The 19,089-nt window shown below is 42.4% G+C and overlaps 1 protein-coding gene across 2 annotated transcripts in view; it reads left to right on the forward strand.

Moving 5' to 3' along the window:
- The first annotated feature begins 668 nt into the window (after positions 1 to 668).
- pbx1a (pre-B-cell leukemia homeobox 1a) overlaps positions 669 to 19,089 on the forward strand; it is a 50,469-nt gene continuing 32,048 nt past the window's right edge. Inside the window, exons 1-2 of one of the 2 annotated variants that reach the window (XM_005912746.3) lie at positions 669 to 1,351; positions 2,157 to 2,230. In XM_005912746.3, coding sequence (XP_005912808.1) covers positions 1,167 to 1,351; positions 2,157 to 2,230 — 259 coding nt within the window. In that variant the 5' untranslated portion in view covers positions 669 to 1,166. The remainder of the gene's footprint in view (positions 1,352 to 2,156; positions 2,231 to 19,089) is intronic. The other variant, XM_005912747.3, reaches the window with a different exon arrangement.

A 19,089-nucleotide genomic window follows, 5' to 3' on the forward strand; every position in this document is an offset into this window, starting at 1 on the left:
TAAAAAATAATTATTTTGGCCAGCAGTATTACTCCCCAACAGCTGTAAACTGATAGGAAAAATGATCACATTTCTTTTTAATCAATTATCCAGATATTTTATGAGATTTATTTTCTGTTACTGGGTAACTGGTGGTTGGAGTAATCTTTATTATATTATTAAATAGCATTAGCTCTTATTGCTCTCACAAGTAGGCTGTTGTGTTGGATTCCAAAGGAGGAAGGCTGCTAGTTAGACCGCTTTCTGTTACGACTCTTGTGGTCCAATATTCCAACTCAAGACTTGTAAAACGCTTTCTACAAACTGCTCTATGCTCTATAAATTCATCGTGATTTATTGTTCCTTTGACTGATTACACGGGTGTAAATATTCAGCAGGAAAATATATATTCCGGATGACAGAGTGTCTTTTCCGAGCATCACCATGCTGTCCTGTTGGGTCAGAGCTCCACTGCCACTCACAATTATTTATTAGGCTACATATGCACCCTCGATCCATCACTGTATTGCCACCCGGTCCGGTCACATCTCTTTATGTTTATTACAGTGTCCCACCTTCCCGAGGAAGATGATTGACGTTTTCGGAGAGGACCGAGGTGGGACTTGCGCGCTTCTTCTTCTCCAATCGTGGCTCGAGGGGCGGAGGCTTTTCATCCACACTCTGATTATGAGTCAGTTACCAGACATAAGCGAAACAATAACAGTTGGTGGTACTTTGTATCCAAAACCTTCAAAGGCAAGTTGAGTCTTTAGCGCGTTTTGGCGCATCAAGCTCTTGAGTATATCGGAGGTTTCATAAGAGGAGCACAACGCTCTCCACTTTTAATCACATTAGGAGCCTTTAATGTTCAATCCTGTTTTTTTTCCTTCCCTACAGTAGCGGTGCAGGAGTGGCCAAAGCCTAAAGCAGCGATTCAGATCAGATTTCACCTAAACCAGCTGGGAGAGAGACCGAGAGAAAGCGAGAGAGAGGGTTTGTCAGTCTCCCTCCTCCCAAATCCAGAAAAGCTTACCAAGGAAAAAGGAGGAGTGGGCTGGGAGAGAGACACCGAGGAATCCAGAGGAATTTCCGAGGATATTTTCTCTTCTTTCTTTTTTCCTCTCTTCCCCTCTTTGATATTAAAATTTTAAAAGTTGGAGTGGAGGCAGCAGGGACCGTGGTCAAGGATGGATGAGCAGCCTCGGCTGATGCACTCCCACGGGGTAGGCATGGCCGGACACCCCGGCCTGGCGCAGCATATGCAGGATGGCACGGCAGGGACGGACGGAGAGGGAAGAAAGCAGGACATCGGAGACATATTACAGCAAATAATGACCATCACAGACCAAAGCTTAGACGAAGCACAGGCGAGGTGAGGCTTCACAAAACACTTTATTTATTCACGTGAAAATGGAAATATTTGGGATGGAGAGGGGGTGGGGGGGGGGAGAGATCATAACATTGTGGTTCGGATCAAGACTGCCTCTAAATGAAAGCAATTACGCCCACCGAAGTGCCGTGACTGCGCGAAAGCGAAAGAAAGACCCTAAAAACTTGTCACGATTCGTGGTAAATTCTTTGCAAAAACTTTTCTGTCATTTTTTTAAGGTAATATATCGAAACTATAAATGATTGCGTGGCTATATGAGATTGACACAGGGGTGTGTTTTAGCTGTGGAGCACTGAGGCACCTCAGTCAAAGTGAGAGTCTTCTGCCTTGTTACAAAGGAGCTTACATTGTAATCCTATGCTGTAATAACATGTTGCAGATCCCTTTCTATAACCTGCACTAGCAATAAAATATACATATAGCAAACATTTGAGGCAAGTTGTAGTACCTGAGTGAATTTTATTGGATGCTGCATAGGATAAATCTGTGTTTTCCAAAGATTTGAAGTCATGCATTGTGCATTTAAATTATTTTCAAAAGAATTATACCCACAAAGTATGGATTGATTTTTTTAACAAATATATTTTTTCCATGCTTTGGCTCCTGTAAGTTTTATATATTTGCATGCTTTGAAGTACAATCAGCTGAGATATGTTGGGAAAATGTAACCTTTCGGGGATTTCAGCAAGTTCAGTTGTGTTGCCACTTGTTTGAATACTGATTTGGAAAGTGGTGTCCTGTCCCCCCATCCCTCCTTTGTTTTTGTTTTTTTGTTTGTTTTTTTTAGAAAACATGCACTCAACTGCCACAGAATGAAACCGGCTCTCTTCAACGTCTTATGTGAAATAAAGGAGAAAACAGGTAAGGTCACTTTTATGGCCAGTTCCTTATGTGTCAGCATCACTTGTTTTCTTTTCTCTCTTTTTTTGGTGTCTTCTTTTGATCGTTGAAGCATTTTTAAAGAAAAGCAGAGGTCACGGTTATCTAGACTTGACTCTCCCAAACCAGTAAATATGTATTTACATCATGTTTCCTTTCACAAACCTCACTGACACTGGATAGCTCGCTGTCATTGGACATTTGGGCCTCTTTGGGACCGTCTTTCTTTCTTTCTTTCTTTCTTTCTTTCTTTCTTTCTTTCTTTCTTTCTTTCTTTCTTTCTTTCTTGCTCCTCTCTTCTCTGTTTTCCTTGGCCGAGTTTGATGGTGTTTGCTGAAGTGAGCTGTTTTGCATGCAGAGACAGGTCAGGGGGATTTTCTGTTTATGTTCGCAGCCTGGGTCAAAGTCATGAAAAAGAATGTGTGAATTATTACTCTCTTAACAGCAGATTAAAAGGAGAGCTCCTCACATGATGAAAGCCTGTGACTATTCTCTGAGGGATGTGGCAGAGCGCTGCTTTTGAAGGGGAGGAAATAAAACAAAAGATCCAATATAACCTTATCTGTGAACACAACTTTGAAGCTGCTGTCTGAGATTATTGAGAGAGCCTTGTCACTTTGGCTGCTCGGTTGTCGCGTCGCAGCCATGCAGACAGCTGAGAATAAACACGGGGCTTGTGCTGTATGGAGGCAATGCTGTTTTCATTAATTTAACATGAACTGTTGTTCACTGAAGCTTCACTCTTATGAGTCAGAGTTTGGCACAGCCCCCCCCCCCCTCCAAAAAAAGAAAAAAAAAGAAAATGAAGAGAGAACGTGTAGACACTTGATTTTCGTCACATTTAAAACGTGAAGCCCATGAGGAAGAAGCTATAGCAGGCTGGGGCCCTGTTTCTAAATTGCAAGGCTTGGAAAAGTGAGAGAGTAATGCCTGGCTCTTTGTAAACTGTCTGGCGTCTCCCCGGGTTCAACCAGAGTTCGTTTCCAAAAAGAAGAACAAAGTGACTTGGACCTTTTCCTGGCTTTTCCCCCCTGCCTCTCCTCTCTTCCCACCGTTCTTGGCAACCAGGATTTCACAGGGCTTCTGACGAGAGAGGCTCCCCCCAGACTGCAAATTGCCCTCCCCTCCGCTTAGCACCAAGTTTGGAAAAGGAACATAATTCAATTCAATGTGGATTACATTTTCTCTCTCTCGCTCTCTTTTTTTTAATGCATCGGATCAGTTATTTTTACTTAAAATGTGGCTGAGGAACATTTCTCCCAAACCACAAATCAGCGAGCTCTAAATAGCTACATTGTTTTGATGGCGACAGAACGACGTATAAAAAGTTAAGAATAACCCAAGCAATTTGTGAGGGAATCAAGAGTGAATGGCTGCCTCTCTGTGTCCTCCCTGTCTGCGTTTGAAGAGCTGAGCCGCGGCTCATCTTCGCCCATAGGAGGTTTGTGCAGACGAAACTGAAAATCCTTTCACTGCAGTGACAGAGAAAATGACTCAAACCTTCACCATGGCATTTACAGCCAAATGTGCTGAGTGCAGTGTATGCGAGCGGAGTACAGCCTGTAATTTGTCAGCCTTTTTTATATTCTTTATAAAGAGTCAGCTTCTCCCTGCTTTTTACACTGTTGCAGTGAGAGTGTCTGCGAGAAGAAGAGCGAGCAGGGGGCGATGAGTACAGCAGGGCAGATTTGAAGCAACGCTTTCTCCTCGACCTTTAACTGAAGAGAGGAAGTGTTTTTTTCCTTCTTCTTTACGTCATCTATAGGTGCTGCATGTTCACGTGTCTGTGTGTGTGTGTGTCTTGTACGCGCCTCTTCTTTGTAGTGCGAGTGTTGACAGCAGCAATATGGGACATTAGAGCAGTGAGGTGTCCATTGGCAAGCAGCTGACAAACAAGGCGGGAGCACATGCCAATAGCAGGCCTTAACTGATGACCTCACACACCCCCACACCCTGTTTATTTGCGCAGGGGTCGTTCCTGTGTCACAGATTTAGAGTATTTAGCAAGCTTAAACAAGCTCAGGTTCACACGCTGGCCGATGGAAAAGCAGCGACAGAGATTTGTGTTACGACTTACAGTCGTACCTTTCGACACTGGGGTTGTTTGTCCCGTCTTCTGGCCCCTCTCGACTTTTTTCTTTTTTTAAACTATCATCATTGTTTCTGCAGTTCCTGAGAGCACTTAGAATTTGTTTTCCTGTGCTTGCTTCACATCCTGTGAAGAGAACTGGAGAGCGTCTTTGTTTGTGTGGAACCATTACGGCGAGACAAGCTGGCACGTACAGGTTGACTAAGTAAGAGAAGCCAGCCACCAAGTCAGTGTTTCTGGGTGTCAGATTTCAGGCCTACGCTCTCCCTCTCTCACTCTCTGTCTATCTGTGGGCCTGCGACCGTTTCGTCAGGCCACTCTTGTCAGCAGCCTCACATTACTCCCATGCAGGCTCGGGTCAGATGGCGAGCTCCTGCATGACTAATGTGATCAGACGGATAATGCATTACACCGCTTGAACTTATCAAAGCTGGAGACCTGCTGAATCAGTCCATCCCGCTAAGTGCCACCCTCCGCTCTCAACCCCCCCTCCTCCCCATGCATGCGCCGCTAATTGGACGTGTACACACAATTTAGATATTCACAGTGGTGTTGATCTGGTCACTTTGGAGGTGTCATGAACTCTTGGGCAAATGTTGTTCTTTCAGTGTCAAGAAGGCGGCTTTTGTTTTGATGGCTCAAGAGTACTCTTTGATAGTAGAGATGCACAGATCAAGCAGCCAGGCACAGATTTTCAGTGTTCTCAGCCCAGACCTGATTCGTTGCATGTAAAACTTGGGCACAGTGGCACAGGCAAAAAGTGGCGTGTGCACTTTGGGGGGACAATCAGAAAAGCTTTAGTGAGAAAAAACTTAAATCAGACACTTAAATCCCCCCTGAACATGGTTATTTTAAAGAAGCTAACAAAGGTAAAGTGGTTAAAGCTAATGAGCCTCGGTATGAGCAAAGGATAGTTACTTTGGGGATGAGTAATAAATAAAAAAGGGTTCAAGTCCTGTTATCTGGTGAATTTATAAACTTTTTACAAAATGATGTAAGGACTTGATTTTTTGTCTTGTGATATAAATGTGTTGCACCTGCTTTTGTAAAATATGTCAGGTAAAGGTGGGTGCACAGCGACTTATTGTCGGGTTATTATTTGTACCTCATTTTGGTAGCATAACACTTTGTTTTCAGAGTAGTTTATTAAGCAAGAGAAAATCTGTAACTTACTGCAGTTTGAGGTAAACTTTAAAGTTTACTAATTTTATTATGAAAATAATGTTTTACATTGTAGAAAAGCTGATTTTTGGTTCTATATGTTGTCAGTTAGAGTTCTTAGAAACTATATGATAGTTTAACCAATAATACCGGCTGGACCAAATGGTCTCTAACAACCCAACAACTGGTGGCTGCCAATGTGTAATTCAGATTATATGGGATTGTTTTTGTTTTAACCTTAAAAAAAAACAGTCTAATGGATTGAAACAAAACAGCAAAACGAGGACACACTGCAGCCTGTAAATGACCAGGTGAGATGAGTAGCAACTGATAGCATACTTAGCATTAGCTTGGTAATCATACCAATGAGAATCTCCATCAGCATCTCTGTGCAGGAAAACGCACCAACTTGTGTTTACCAAGCTTTTAATTAAGGAAGCAGAGCACTGAAAAAAAAAACGTGTAACACTGAGCAGTAGACTTAGTCAGTCCCCAATAGATGACATATTTGTCCAATGCCATCACTGCAAAATCCAGATGGGATAAGGCAGCATATCCAGATGTTTTGTTTTGTTTGATCAGCTGTTGAAAATATGTATTATTTACCATGAAAAACAGCAAAGCTTCTTAATGCAGTAGGTGAAGCCAACAAGAGTTGGCATTTTGCTTAAATAAATGAGTGAAACGAATAAGTGATCATATTCAGTAACATCAGTATAGCAGTAAATAGCAGTATTGAGCATCATGGATCCTGACTTTGACTGTTCACTAATTACTAATCAAATAAGTGGTGTCAGATCTGCTTTGCTTGACTGAAATAAACCCAAAGGTGCACGGCGATAATGTCAAATTACCGTTTTCTGTAACATTAGCGTTAAACACTTGGAGAGGTACTGGTTGGGCTCAATTCAGCCGTGGATAAACTGGTCACTATGGCTCCCAGTCCTGCAGTTTTTCAGTATTTAATTGACATGGCTGTCCATGATGAGTTCAGGGGTTAGTGTTGCCTCTCTTTGTTACCCTCCTCTCATCTCCAGTGACAGATGGAGGCATTAGTCTCCAATGTGGCGCTGTCCTGAAACTAATGGCTATGTCCTTGGTTTCCCCGCGCTAGCTGGGAGACTGTATATCTGTCCCCGGCTTGGAAGTGCCGAAGCAGCAGTTTATCCCCCTATGTTTTAGTTTCCACGGAAATAAGGCTGAACAGGACTCTGCCTGTTCTCTCATAAATAACTTCAAATAAATAACTTCAAAATGTGTGCGAAGTTTTCCCGAGAAAAATATTGCCTGGCTTTGATTTATGCATTTATCGGAAAACTCTTCCTCTACTTACCAGAAATGTTCGTCTAAGTGAATAATAATAAACATGTAGTATATTTTTATAAGTATAGTCGGAGAGGGGATGTGCTGACTGTCAGTTTATCTTTGCTTTTGAAGTGAGTTATGACATGCGTAAATAGACCGGACTCCCTTTTATTCACTGGCATTTCCTCTATATTCATATTTATGCTCACTACATATTCACTTCAGGGGCAACAGCAAGTATTTTTGCTGTTTCCTGTCCTCTGATATAAACTCACTTGCAATTAGGACAGCTAATATATTATGCAAATGTTGACTGGCTTAATTGAGACATGTTAATCATGTTTTAAGAGGCTAATTACAGCCCTGTATATGTGAGGTGGGAGTTGTAATTAGCCGTGATAACAGATCTGGCTGTAGAATGGTCATATTCTGTGTGTCGATGTATGGGAAGGGTGTGTGTCTGTGTGTGAGATATAGGTATGTTGCTGGGCTTGTTCTATGTTTGCTTTCACTCCTTATTTTTACAGACCTCTCGCCCTCTTTAGCACACAAAAACAATGATAATGTGTGTTTACCTTTCCACTGTTTTTGTCCTCTTTACGTAGTCACAAGTTAAACTGGCATCCACGTCTGTTTGCTTCACCTTCGCTGAAAGGGCAAGAGGGACAGAAAGACGGAGCTATCGGCTCACCTATCCAAGAGAAATATGAATTCATTGCGTCTCTTTCTATAGTTTGTTTCCTGCACTTTTCAGTCTGGTTATCTGATGCAGCAGCGCTGACCATTCTGCACGCCGGGCTTTTATTCGAGACTGTGTTCTTAGTTTTCTGACAGAGATCATATTCAGATCCATTACGCTAAGAATGCCTTCCCACTTATCGAATATAAAATTGCTTTAGAGAGGAAATTTGCTCTATGGCAGAGTGGAGTTTCTTTTTTATCAGATGTTTGTCTCTAGAGCAGCTTTTAGTGTCTACAAAACAGCTCTGGTGACATTATTGCAACTGCAATTGCCTCACCCATTGTTTTTGTTATTGGTGCTGTTTGGATTTGATTGGATTTTCCACAGTCTCATGGAATTGCTTCACGCAGCGTGACTGCCAAACGCATATATCCTCATACTGTTGGCGTTGAAACACCTGCAGATCTTATTATTGATATGTTCATGGGGCTCTAACCATACACTCCTACCTTTGAATTATACTGGGGTTTTTTTGGCCTTTTTTTTAAATACCTTTCATATATTTTCTTGTGCCAAAAAATGTAAGTTATAACATATTCAGATTTTCTTGATGGAGGTGTGTTTTCCTGGCACCCTGCCACTAAAATGTAAGTGGCGTGTTGGCAGCATGCTGGGGTCGTACAAAGGACCCCCTGACTTCGATGAACAGTCAAACATAAAATGGCAAGCACTCTTCCCTGGCTGACTTAGTAAAAATGACACAAATTAATACATGCTGCTTAAACAGGACCAAGATTAATGGTTGCCTTTCGCAGCGGCTTAGATCCACTGTCAGTCGCTGCTCGCTGCCCAGATGGAATCAACACCAATCAATGAGGCTGCCTGACTCTCACTAGATATCTGCTTAGGATGCTGAGTGGTTCACACACACACACACACACACACACACACACACACACACACACACACACACACATTTAAATATGTACTGTACATCCATACACAGCTATTCGATGCGGTACTCTTGTGTCTCTCCTCAACATTTCTTCGGATAAACTCGTGGGCATATATTGTGTTACTTCCCATACAGTGTGACGTTCAATCAGGTGCCACAAAGTCAGATGGGGGAGAGCAGTGAGGCTGATGGCTCAGTAGTGATTGGATGTTTCAATTACTGATAGTAATGCCATGGTGTAGTGAGTCATGCAGTGCAGATAGCACCATTTATTTTAATCAGGACAGGGGAGAGATGGGTGTGGATGTGTCTCCCTCATTTCAGAGTTTCACATTTAGATGCAGGGGAGTGTGTGCTCTCTTTCTCTCACTCTATCTTTCTCTCTCTTTATGTCACACACAAACACTCGCACACAAGCGTGCACACACGCACATGCTCAGGTGGATTGAGAGTGGAGGAGAGGTTGCCGTGGGTAACGCATAGCGACAAGGTACTCTCTCGGTGAGCTATTCTAATTTATGTTAATAAACCTCGCCTGTGCCGTGAGAGACAAAAGGGGCCACAGATGAGCCTTGGTAACCTCGGCACCTTCGCTGGAAGGAAAGGCACAGACAAAGAACAATGCAGACACACACACGCACACACACACAGAAAAGCAGAGAAGAGATATTGAACTGTAGAGAAAGACACAAATACTGTGGCGGAGAGCGATGATAAATTTAGCCACACAAAGAGTTGTTTTTGTGGCTGCAAAATCAAACAGTCTCTTGCTGGCAATCTTCAGTGCGGTGTGCGGTATGTACTATTTCTGAGCGCGTGTCACAGTGTGTGTTGCAGGGGCAGAAACAGGCAGGCAGGCTGTCTCTGGGGATTGTTGCTGCTAATTCCGTGGGGCCTATAGAGACGCGGGGTTCCTGCAGTTTTTGGATCACTTCCCTTGGCAAATGTGACACCACAGGTAGCATTTAGCACAGTGGGGCGAGAGCACGGATGTTAGCACAGGTCAGCACTTGGCCTAGCCACCTGGCAGTGTAAATACCATCTCTGAGAGTAAGATAAGGGCCCTTAAGCCTGCTTCTGAAGGAGGCAGGCAAAAAAGGGAAACCTCAACATGCAGGATTTTTTTCAAAAAAGGGTGTTAGAGTGAAAGATTTTTTTTTTTGTTAGAAAGAAATACATTAATGCCACTCGTGTCATATAAATTGTCGTTAAACTCAAATTACATTAGAAGCAGCGCCGATTTTCTCAATCGTCAGCAGGTTTGACTCAAAGTTTTATGTTAATCTGTTTTGTGTAGATATCCGTTGCCTCATTGCTATTATATGTTTTCAATGTGAAAACTAACCAAACCATTTTCTGTTTGGTTAAATACGTACCCAATTTTCGCAGTAACAGCCATGAGGATTGATAATGCGGTGATGCTTCCTTGCTGCTTCCCTGTACAGTAAAAAATCTGTATCCCCTACCCAAAGAGTGAAAGCTGTGGATTTCCACTGTGCCTTCTGTCTGCCAGCTTGCCTTTGGCGATGTTAGTTCTGGACAGTTAACTCCTACTGAAATTATGTTAATTGCTGTCATTTTCTTTTTTCTACTTGAGCATAATCAGCAAATTATATACTTCTGTTCATTTATTACCAAGCCGCTCCTAACGGAGTTTTTACCCTTCAAAAGATTAAAAGTTAGGAGGTAGTTTGCTCTTATGATTTGTGTATATTCATGCGGGTTTATGGGTATTTTTATGCTATTAGCAATTTGTTATTTTCTGTATCAGTTTGTAATTGCATCAGCTGTTCTGGGCCATAAAAGTTGTCTTAATGCTCCGAATGTGGTGTGAACGCTGTGCTAGTGACACCTGAGAAGTGCTTGTGCTGGAGCCTATCGAAACATAACTTGTGTAAGGTTTATATCGTTTTAATCTTTGTTTGACAGTTTGCCAGTGTGATGCTTTTGTGTTGTTTTGGCAATACTGCCACCCTGGATGCCATCATGCCGCAAGGTTGTTTTTGGCATTGTTACAAAAGTTTCAGGTGTTCACGCACTTAGTATGGAGGAACAAACATAAACATCTTATTCCTGCAGCTGGTGCAGGACTCCTAACTGGTACCAGAAAAAGAGAAAAGAATCACACCTGCACTGTCTTCTCTGCACCGTCTACCTGTTAAATACAGAACTGATTTGAAGATCCTTTTATTTGAATAGGTTGACACCTGGGTACATTTCAAATCTTCCCTGTCTCTACTCTCCTTCTGGGTCTCTCATATCCTCAGAAGAACTGCATTTTAACTGTTCCACCATCATGGTTAGTGGGTAAGGCTGACTTTAAGTTGGAGCAGCAGCCCACAATTGCTGGACAAGCTTTCCAATTACAATCAAAGGTTTGCTCTTTGTTGGTGCTTTTAAGATGAAGACTTGCTGGCTTTCAATGGTCTTTGGTAGTTTTTATTGGTCTTTAGTAGTTTTAGTATTTTGGCACTGATGATCACAGTGTATGTATGTTCCCTAACTCCTCCTAGATGCAATTATTCTGGATAAAACGAAGGATATAAACTATATACTTATAGTTTACGACATACGATATATGTATATATATATATATATATATATATTATTTAGGAAATATTTAAAATCATAAACATTCAAATCCTTACAAATATATTATGTGTAACAGCTAATCTCAAAATGAAAGGTGACATAACGTGTACGTTAAATTTATGAAACTTAGTATATAAACTACCTTGGTTACTGGGATTATTGACATTTGTATAACTTCTGGGAGACATTTAAAATGCATTTTTAAACATTCAAATCCTTACAAATTATATATGTAGTAGCTGATCTCAAAATGAAAGGTGACATGGCATGTACACCCCCATTTAACTGGTACAATTGTACATTGTACCTGCCTGAAACAGGTATCTCTTGTAACGAGTCTCAGTGGGAATACCTCTTTAAATAAAAGCTAAATAAAAATTTTGAAAGAAATTACAGGAACATTACATATACGTGTACTTTATTGATATTGCATGTACATTACGTGTACATTTTTGATACTGTGGGTACTTTACATGTGCACGCTGTTGACATTACATGAGCTTGTTGACTTTGTGTGTATGCATATGTATATTATGTTGACGTTACACTACGTTGTTGGCTTTACGTGTACGTTACATGTATGCTGTTTGTATTTTGCTCAACATTTCTCAGTGCAAGGGCACTTTGGGATCACCGGAATATGTTGTTACGAATATGTGTAAATAAGTGCTCATCAAACACTGAAATTGTGCATCTCATACAATAAAAAGTGTAGCTTGCAAAAAGAAAAATACCTGTATGTATTTATTATTCATTTGTTTGGTGTTCGTGAACAGCCGTTTGTTGCTGTCTCTCTATGAAGATAAAAAGAATGACATGATAAATTAACTTGCACATCTGTGTTTTCACATATCTGTGTGAATAAACGTCACAGGCAGTAAAAGCTAGCAAAAACCTCCAGTATAAGTCTAATTACCACTTAAGTTACCTTATAGGTACGGGTAGGCCTGAAGGTTAGGGGTAGATGCTCTGATGTCACTCTCTGGGTGTAGTCAGCTTGACTTCATTTGAAGAATTATAGGAATCTTCCCATTGTGTGCATTATTAATTACTCTTATTTTCATGTCTAGGTTTATGGGCTACCTTTTCGAAATCCCTCACTTTCTATGTGCACACATACACACAGGCATGGCCTCTGCTGTTACAGGAAGGCAAACTGTGTTAGTTTAACCTAACAAGACCTCTCGTTTTTACGTTAAACTAGGTCACGTGACACAAAGACAAGTAATATTAGACATGCATTTATTACCACTTCATTGAATAAGTTTCAGTGAGTGAGCGTACATGGATAATTTATTTTCAGACTTCCCCGAGGCAGACCGCATGACAGTATGTGCAGGTTCCCCCACGCCATGTTGTAAAAGGAGGATTTTAGTGCTTTCTCGCCGATGCTTTCACGAGTCGTTCACAAGATGTGAAGCGACGACCCCGTGACTCCGCGCATGCCTCTCACGCCTTGAGGGGAGCAGCTCTTCTTCTAATATTTTTTATTTGGCTTTGCTGCCACCACCTTGCAGCCTGTTTTATTGGATTTTATTGATGTCCTTCAGCACCATGTTTAGCAGTCTCCTCCCCTAAACACATAAAATTCCTTTATGTTCCTATTACTTGAGTTTATGAAGAGCGTCTTCTCCCACCTCCCTCCCGATAAGATCATATTGATAGATTGATATTGGGAGAGCTGTAGTGTGATAAAGGCGTGGGGGTTAAGAGCTTCTTGGATAGTTTAACCTTGATAAAACAGTTGTTTCAGTGAGGCTGATTTTGCCCCATCCGTCTTCATCCGTCAGGGCCCCGCTGAAGTATGCAAATGAAGGCAGTAGAGGGAAGCGCCGTGTGCGGTTAAATGGGGCGTTGCGAATGTGCGGTGTACCGCGCAGACGGGGTGATACTACTTACTGTCCAAATTTAGTGTGTCTCTTCTGAAACACCCCACCCTCTTCCTTTTTTTTGGTCTGCCTTTCGAGAATATATACACCCTGAGAGCTACTGTGGCCTCTCGTAAAATGATTGCAGCTGTGACAGAAGCAAATCACTTGGCCCTTTTTTTTAACGTTGTTTAAAATATATGTTATTATAGATTTTAGTGTTTTTGAGCAGCGCGTTAGCCCTTTACTTGTGACTCGTACCTGCATTTACATGTTGCAGCGGGTTTTACTGCATGCTCCAGCCATACATTTTTAGAGTATGGCTGTTTACCGTGGTAATTAGTGAGTCTGGAGGTGTAAGGGTAATGATCTTTGTGATAATAACTGTTTATGCCTTAACACTGCTCTCCATTCACAGTTTATGTTGCTCAGGCAGCTTCATTTGCCTGATTAGTTTTGTACCTACTCAGCAGCATTAGGGATGGGGTTTTTTTCTGTGTGTGTGCGTGTGTTTGATTCTCTCATTTATCTCGCGTGTCGGCATATTGATCGATTCCCCTGCTCACTCATTATTTTGTTCTGTTCTTCACAACTCATTTTCAGAAAGGGGGGCCAGCGCCAAGGCCACAAACAGATACCGTGTCTCCTCGTTGCTGTCTGACTAGCCACCACACGCATAAAGCTGTCAATCAGGAGCTCTCCTGCCTGCCCTTTGTTATGGAACGCCAGCTCTGTGGGTGGGTCCTCTGGGTGATAGATGGTTTTGAGAGCCTATCGGACTGCAAGAAGCATCCATCTCTGTCTGGAGCCTGTTAAACAAGCTTGGGAAAGCAGCCATGTAGTCCTAACCACCACTGGCCTCCACTAAAAACCCCCATTAACATTAATGAAGGATAGCTTTAAAAGTTCTCCAGTAATAGGCTTGAATTGGATTTATGAGTCAGATAGTTTGCCAGAGAGTACGTCATGAAAAATGTCGCTGCTAGATAAATGGAAATGAGTGTTTGAAAGGTCTCGGGACACTGTTTCAGCGAGGATTTCAGCTCAGCTTTGAAACTTTTTTTCCCCTCTCACCCCTCAATCATTTCCCCCTCCAGCTCTAAAATCAAGCTGCAGCTTCGGTGGCTGTGAGGGAAAGCGAGGTGTTTGATGTTTTAAGTCACTGCAGAGATAAAGCTGCTCGTCTTACACTCAGTGCCTCTGCTTCTAGTGGGGGGAAAAAATAAGTTCTTAATACTTTTTTTAAAGGCCTTTCATCCCAGGTGGCACTGGCCATTTCAATATCTTGCAACTACCACTTTACCTGTCTGCAAGGTCCCTATAGATGGCTGATGTGAAACTGCCATTAGCCAGCCAATTCCTCAACCACAGATTACTGTGCCAGTACGTGGTAATCACAATGTTGAAAAGGTCTGATTGCACTCCATCCAACCTACAAAGTGTGGCGTAAATGGGTTTTTCGAAGGTCTGCAGTCGGTTGTTGGTATGTCATCATAGTGCATTAGGACTGTCAGAGGCAAAATAACAGTTTTTGAAACCTCTTTCATTTCATGTGAATGTTAACAGGATGCAGAAATACACTCAAAAGCAACCAGGCAAACAGGGTCCTCAGTGAGATGGTTCAGTGCAAGTGCCCGATGTACGAGCTGAACCATGAACTTGTTCCACTGGAAATAGATGTATTTGAGGTCTTTCTAATTTTCCAGAGCTCCCCACTCTCTCGGTTTCTCCCTCTTTCTGTCTTTGTTTCTCCTCCCATCTTCTGGCTGGTGTGCTCTCTGCTAACCTCGGATATCATTACCGTCAGAGGGAGGTTGAAGGGAGAGACAGGTTGCTATTCTTAATGAATTCCGCTATGTCTTTGCACTCCCCCACCTAGTTAACCCTGCCCACCGCCCCATCGTCATCGCCCCCGCCCTCCCCCAGCTCAAGGTGTCAAATTAGAGCAGCTGGAAAAGGGGAGAACAAGGAGATGAGCAAGGTACATCTTACCCCAGCTCATTTCCTCACTCTCCTTCAAATCACCTCATACAACATGATATTCATGAAAAGTATCCATGTAACAACTGGGGAAATGGTTGGATACACTACACATATTCTCTTTAATTATTAAGAAGCTGGTGTTGGGATTGATGCACTGGTGTGCAGTTAAAGTAAAATAAGTAAAATAACACAAAAGTATGAAATTACATTTTTGTAAAAGCAGGCAAGTGTTTAAAAAGTCGAAAACAACTACATTCGACAAAATGACCTGATGAAGAGGTGGTCAAAGGAAGAATCCAATGAGCTTGGATATTTACTTTATAAATACATCACACCAGTGACTTGTTGATTGGGGGTTTGATGCTGTTAGAAGGTCACTGAGGGCTGACTTCAAACTACTAATGGACAATTGGCTTTGACGTCACTGTAGCACAAAAAAGGGGGCCATGTGTTTGCAGGGTGGTGAGTGTTTAGGGGTTGGAGGTATTTACATGAGCAATAAAAAGGTCTTTCCAGAATGTGAGCTTGTTATCCAGTTGCAGTAATTATTATTGTTAATTGATATTTGCTGCTCAAGTATCCTCTCATTTGTGTATGCGTGTTATCATTTATTATTTTTGTATAAACGTTTATGATGTTTGATGATTGGATAAGGTCTGCCCTTCAAGCATTTGAATATGTTACGGGATCATTAGCATTAGTGTAATTTCAGTGCTGTTTCTGGTCAAGGTGCAGGTGATTTCATTTTTTTATGAGGCCTGTAATGAAGAAGCGTGTCCTTGTTGCATATTTCAGTGACTTGTGAATATTTTTCCATTTTTTTCCCTAAGCATCTCAGATTGCTTCATGGCAGTTTTTCATGGCAAAACTTGAAGGACATGTGTTACACAGTATTTGTGGTGTAAATACTTCAGTTTCTAAATTCCTGAATACAGAGTAAACAGTGAAGGTGTCAAATTGCTGACATGCAGTGCAGCAAGAGCATGGTTTCAAAACTCGAGTGACATACAGTAGATGTGCCAGCAATCCATCCATCTATCCATCCATTTCCTTTCCTGCTTATCCAATTCAGAGGCGTGGGAAGGGGGGATGGGTGGGCTGCAGCCTGTCTCGGATGTCACTGGGAGAGAGGCATTACGCCGCAGACAGGTTGCCATTTAAAGAAAGAATTCAGTGATTGTCTAATATTATTTGTGACCTGTAAATACAACATCTCAAATGCTGAAATTGAGCCATTTTAATGTAATTTTTTAAATTAGCGTTCAGTTTGAATTTTACATAAGCACCACAGTTCAAAAGTGAACATCCGTGGTGATGATAACACAAGTGCATTAGTGCAGATGGTGAAGGCATTATTAATACTGACTTACCTAAATATGGGTTTGGAGCAGGGAAGGTGTTGCTTATATCATCAAGACAATGCCAACTCACATAGTCCACAGTGGTAAACACGTATACTGTCCTGTGTTGTGGGGCATTCCCAGTGTTGGAATGGGGTTGTATCTCAGAGTAGTAATTTAATATTCTCTTTGCTATGCATCCGAACACTGTTCCAACTCACACCTTTAAATTTAGTTCAAGATCTTAAAGTTTCCAAAAAATGCAAAAAAAAAAAAAAAAAAATCCCTGAAAAACTACGTCATGGTGATAAAATTCAGACTTTGACGTAGTCGTAAAAAAGGGGGCCTCGGTAAGGAGCTGAAACAAAATCAAAGAGTAACATAAGATTGTTCACCGGCGCTGAAAGGCTGTTATTTGTTTAAGCCGTACTTTCAGCAGATGTAAGTACATGAAGTTGTAGCATATAGCAACCAAAGAGCTCTGCTGAAGTGCATCAGTTTGATGTTACAGCTGCTGCGTTTGGCCAGTTATGCTCAGGATTGAGAAGATCACACGCCAGCTGTTAAAAAAGAAAAGCACACAGATGTAAGCTCCGTCACCGGTAGCAGTTTTTAATGATGTCAGACTGTTTCAGGGTGGATTTTTTTCCTGTGAGCCCAAGCAGAGCTGTTGTCTACTTCACCCCGGCATTAGTGTTTGATAGTCCTGACTCAACAGAGACTCGGCATCCCCCCGTGGCTGTGCTTACTCACTCCTGAGCCCAGTGTTTAGTTTTCCTTGGCAGACCCGGGCCACAGCTCATTAGACTAAGAGAATGTGCTTGCCTTAATTAATGACATGTAAATATCCTTGAATTGGCCACATTTGCATATTAAGAGAGATTTGTGGAATCTGTGGAGTAATATATTTTAATTAGGGATTAATTAAAAATAATGGGAATTTCATTTCGCCTGGCAGGTTGTGTTTGGTGCGTCGGGGCCCAATCTTTGAACGCAGAGGCAGCTACCAACATGTGAAGGAAGCTCTCTGCTCTTTCACCCGCTATCTGTGCTGCATACAAAAAATTTTCTCTAACACACACACACACACACATACTGGCATCACATTCCTTGAGATGCCAGAGTCTTCCCAGGGGGTCTCCACAAAGCGCTGTAGCTTTGAAAAGCGGGTGAGGAGGAGGCGATTCCAGCTTGAACACCCACAATATGTTTTTGGGGATGGTCCCAGTTTGGTTCAATTTCATCTCCTCTCATCTTTCTGTATCTGTATTTTTTCCCCCCGTATAGTTGGGGAACGGCTCTCAGACACGGAACACTAGTTATGTTGGCAATTATGTTAATGGATGCCATTAGGCCATGATTGTGTATGAGCGAATGGGGAGAGAGGGCACGTTTTCGAGACCGACCTCAACTTCTGCTTTGATCCATTTTTAAGAGACTCTTTGCTATAACACTTTCTAACATATACTCCAGTTTTTATTCCCCCCCCCCCCCTCACAGATCAGCAGACATTTTGACCGTCATATCAGGGATTGTTTCATTTCAGGCTATTTGCTCTGGGTAATGATGTACTCAGTGTGTTTCTTCTTTCCTCTGACAGCTGTGAAAATAAATCTGAATAGAGACAAAGAAACCATCTGTCATCAGCATTACTAATGGCACTGATAGCACGGCCACTATCAACCGCATCTCCTAGGTGGAAATCATCCCCATTACCAAGCATCAAAGCTGCTTCCTGCTTCCTGATGCTCCTTGCAGCAGTATCGCGCACAAACACACACTTCACGACATCGGCTCGTTTTTAAAAGAGAGGTTTTCAACGATTTCCGACGCTCTCGGTCATTTTTGCGAAGAAGAAGAGGCACGCAGTAAACGTCTGTTTTTCTTCAGGCGCCGCTTGAAGCGGACGGCTCCTTTGGCATTTGTGATGTGTCGTCAGCGTGCTGATGTTATTGATCCAGGACCTTCCGAATTCATTAGGAGATCCAGCCCTACAGTGCCGCATCTTTATTTATGTTGCTGCCCCCTCCCTGGCCTGCCTCTCTCTCTCTTTCTCTCTCCGCCTCACTCCCTGTCTGCCTTCCTCTTTCATCCTCCATGCATTATTCTTTTATTATTCTTTTACAGCTGCCTTATCGCCCGCATTTTGGTGAGGATAAGACCTGTCATCTTTGGGTCTTGTCTGGGGAGATGATGGGAGACTTCAAGGGGAAGGAGGAGGTGGACTGGGGGCAGGAGGAGGAGGAGGAGGCGGAGGGTGGGTGTAAAGAATGCTCTCTGTCCCCTTTTTTCATCATCCGATGTGGACCTCTCTCTCTCTCTTTTTATTTCTCCTCTCCCTCTCTCTCTCCCTCTCTCTCACTTTCGCCGTCTCTCTTTGTAATGAGAATCTCTCGCTAATTGAGGTAGCTGCAGCGAGCTGGCCGAGGGTTAGATTGTGATACTGGCTACGTGACCGTTATGCTGATAGAGGTGGCAGATCAATAATTTAGGCCCTGACCTTAATGGTGGTGTTAAAATGCTCATTCCTCTGGAGTCTGGAGGCCTTAAAGGTGCAGGAGTTGGATAAAGGCGCAGGAGCTCGTTGGATGTGGAGGTGGGAGCGGGGGGATGGTGGGAAAAGCAGATAAGAGGAGAGGTGGAGAAAGACAGAGAGGGAGAGTGCATTTGCAGTCAGCCCCTCAGTCTGTGAAAGGAAGGGATCATGAGTGATGTTTCTCCTGCCTTTACATTCAGACACTTACATTGTCACCAACATTCATCCTCTTAGTATCCATATGAATGCCATAAGCTTTTTTTTTTCTTCTCCTCTCTCTGTCTTTCTATCTCTCGCATGTATTTGGTATCCGGTTGTAATCCGTTTTCA

Source organism: Haplochromis burtoni, unplaced genomic scaffold, assembly GCF_018398535.1.
Source record: "Haplochromis burtoni strain Fernald_Lab_line unplaced genomic scaffold, NCSU_Asbu1 Contig_3, whole genome shotgun sequence".
NCBI lineage: Eukaryota > Metazoa > Chordata > Actinopteri > Cichliformes > Cichlidae > Haplochromis > Haplochromis burtoni.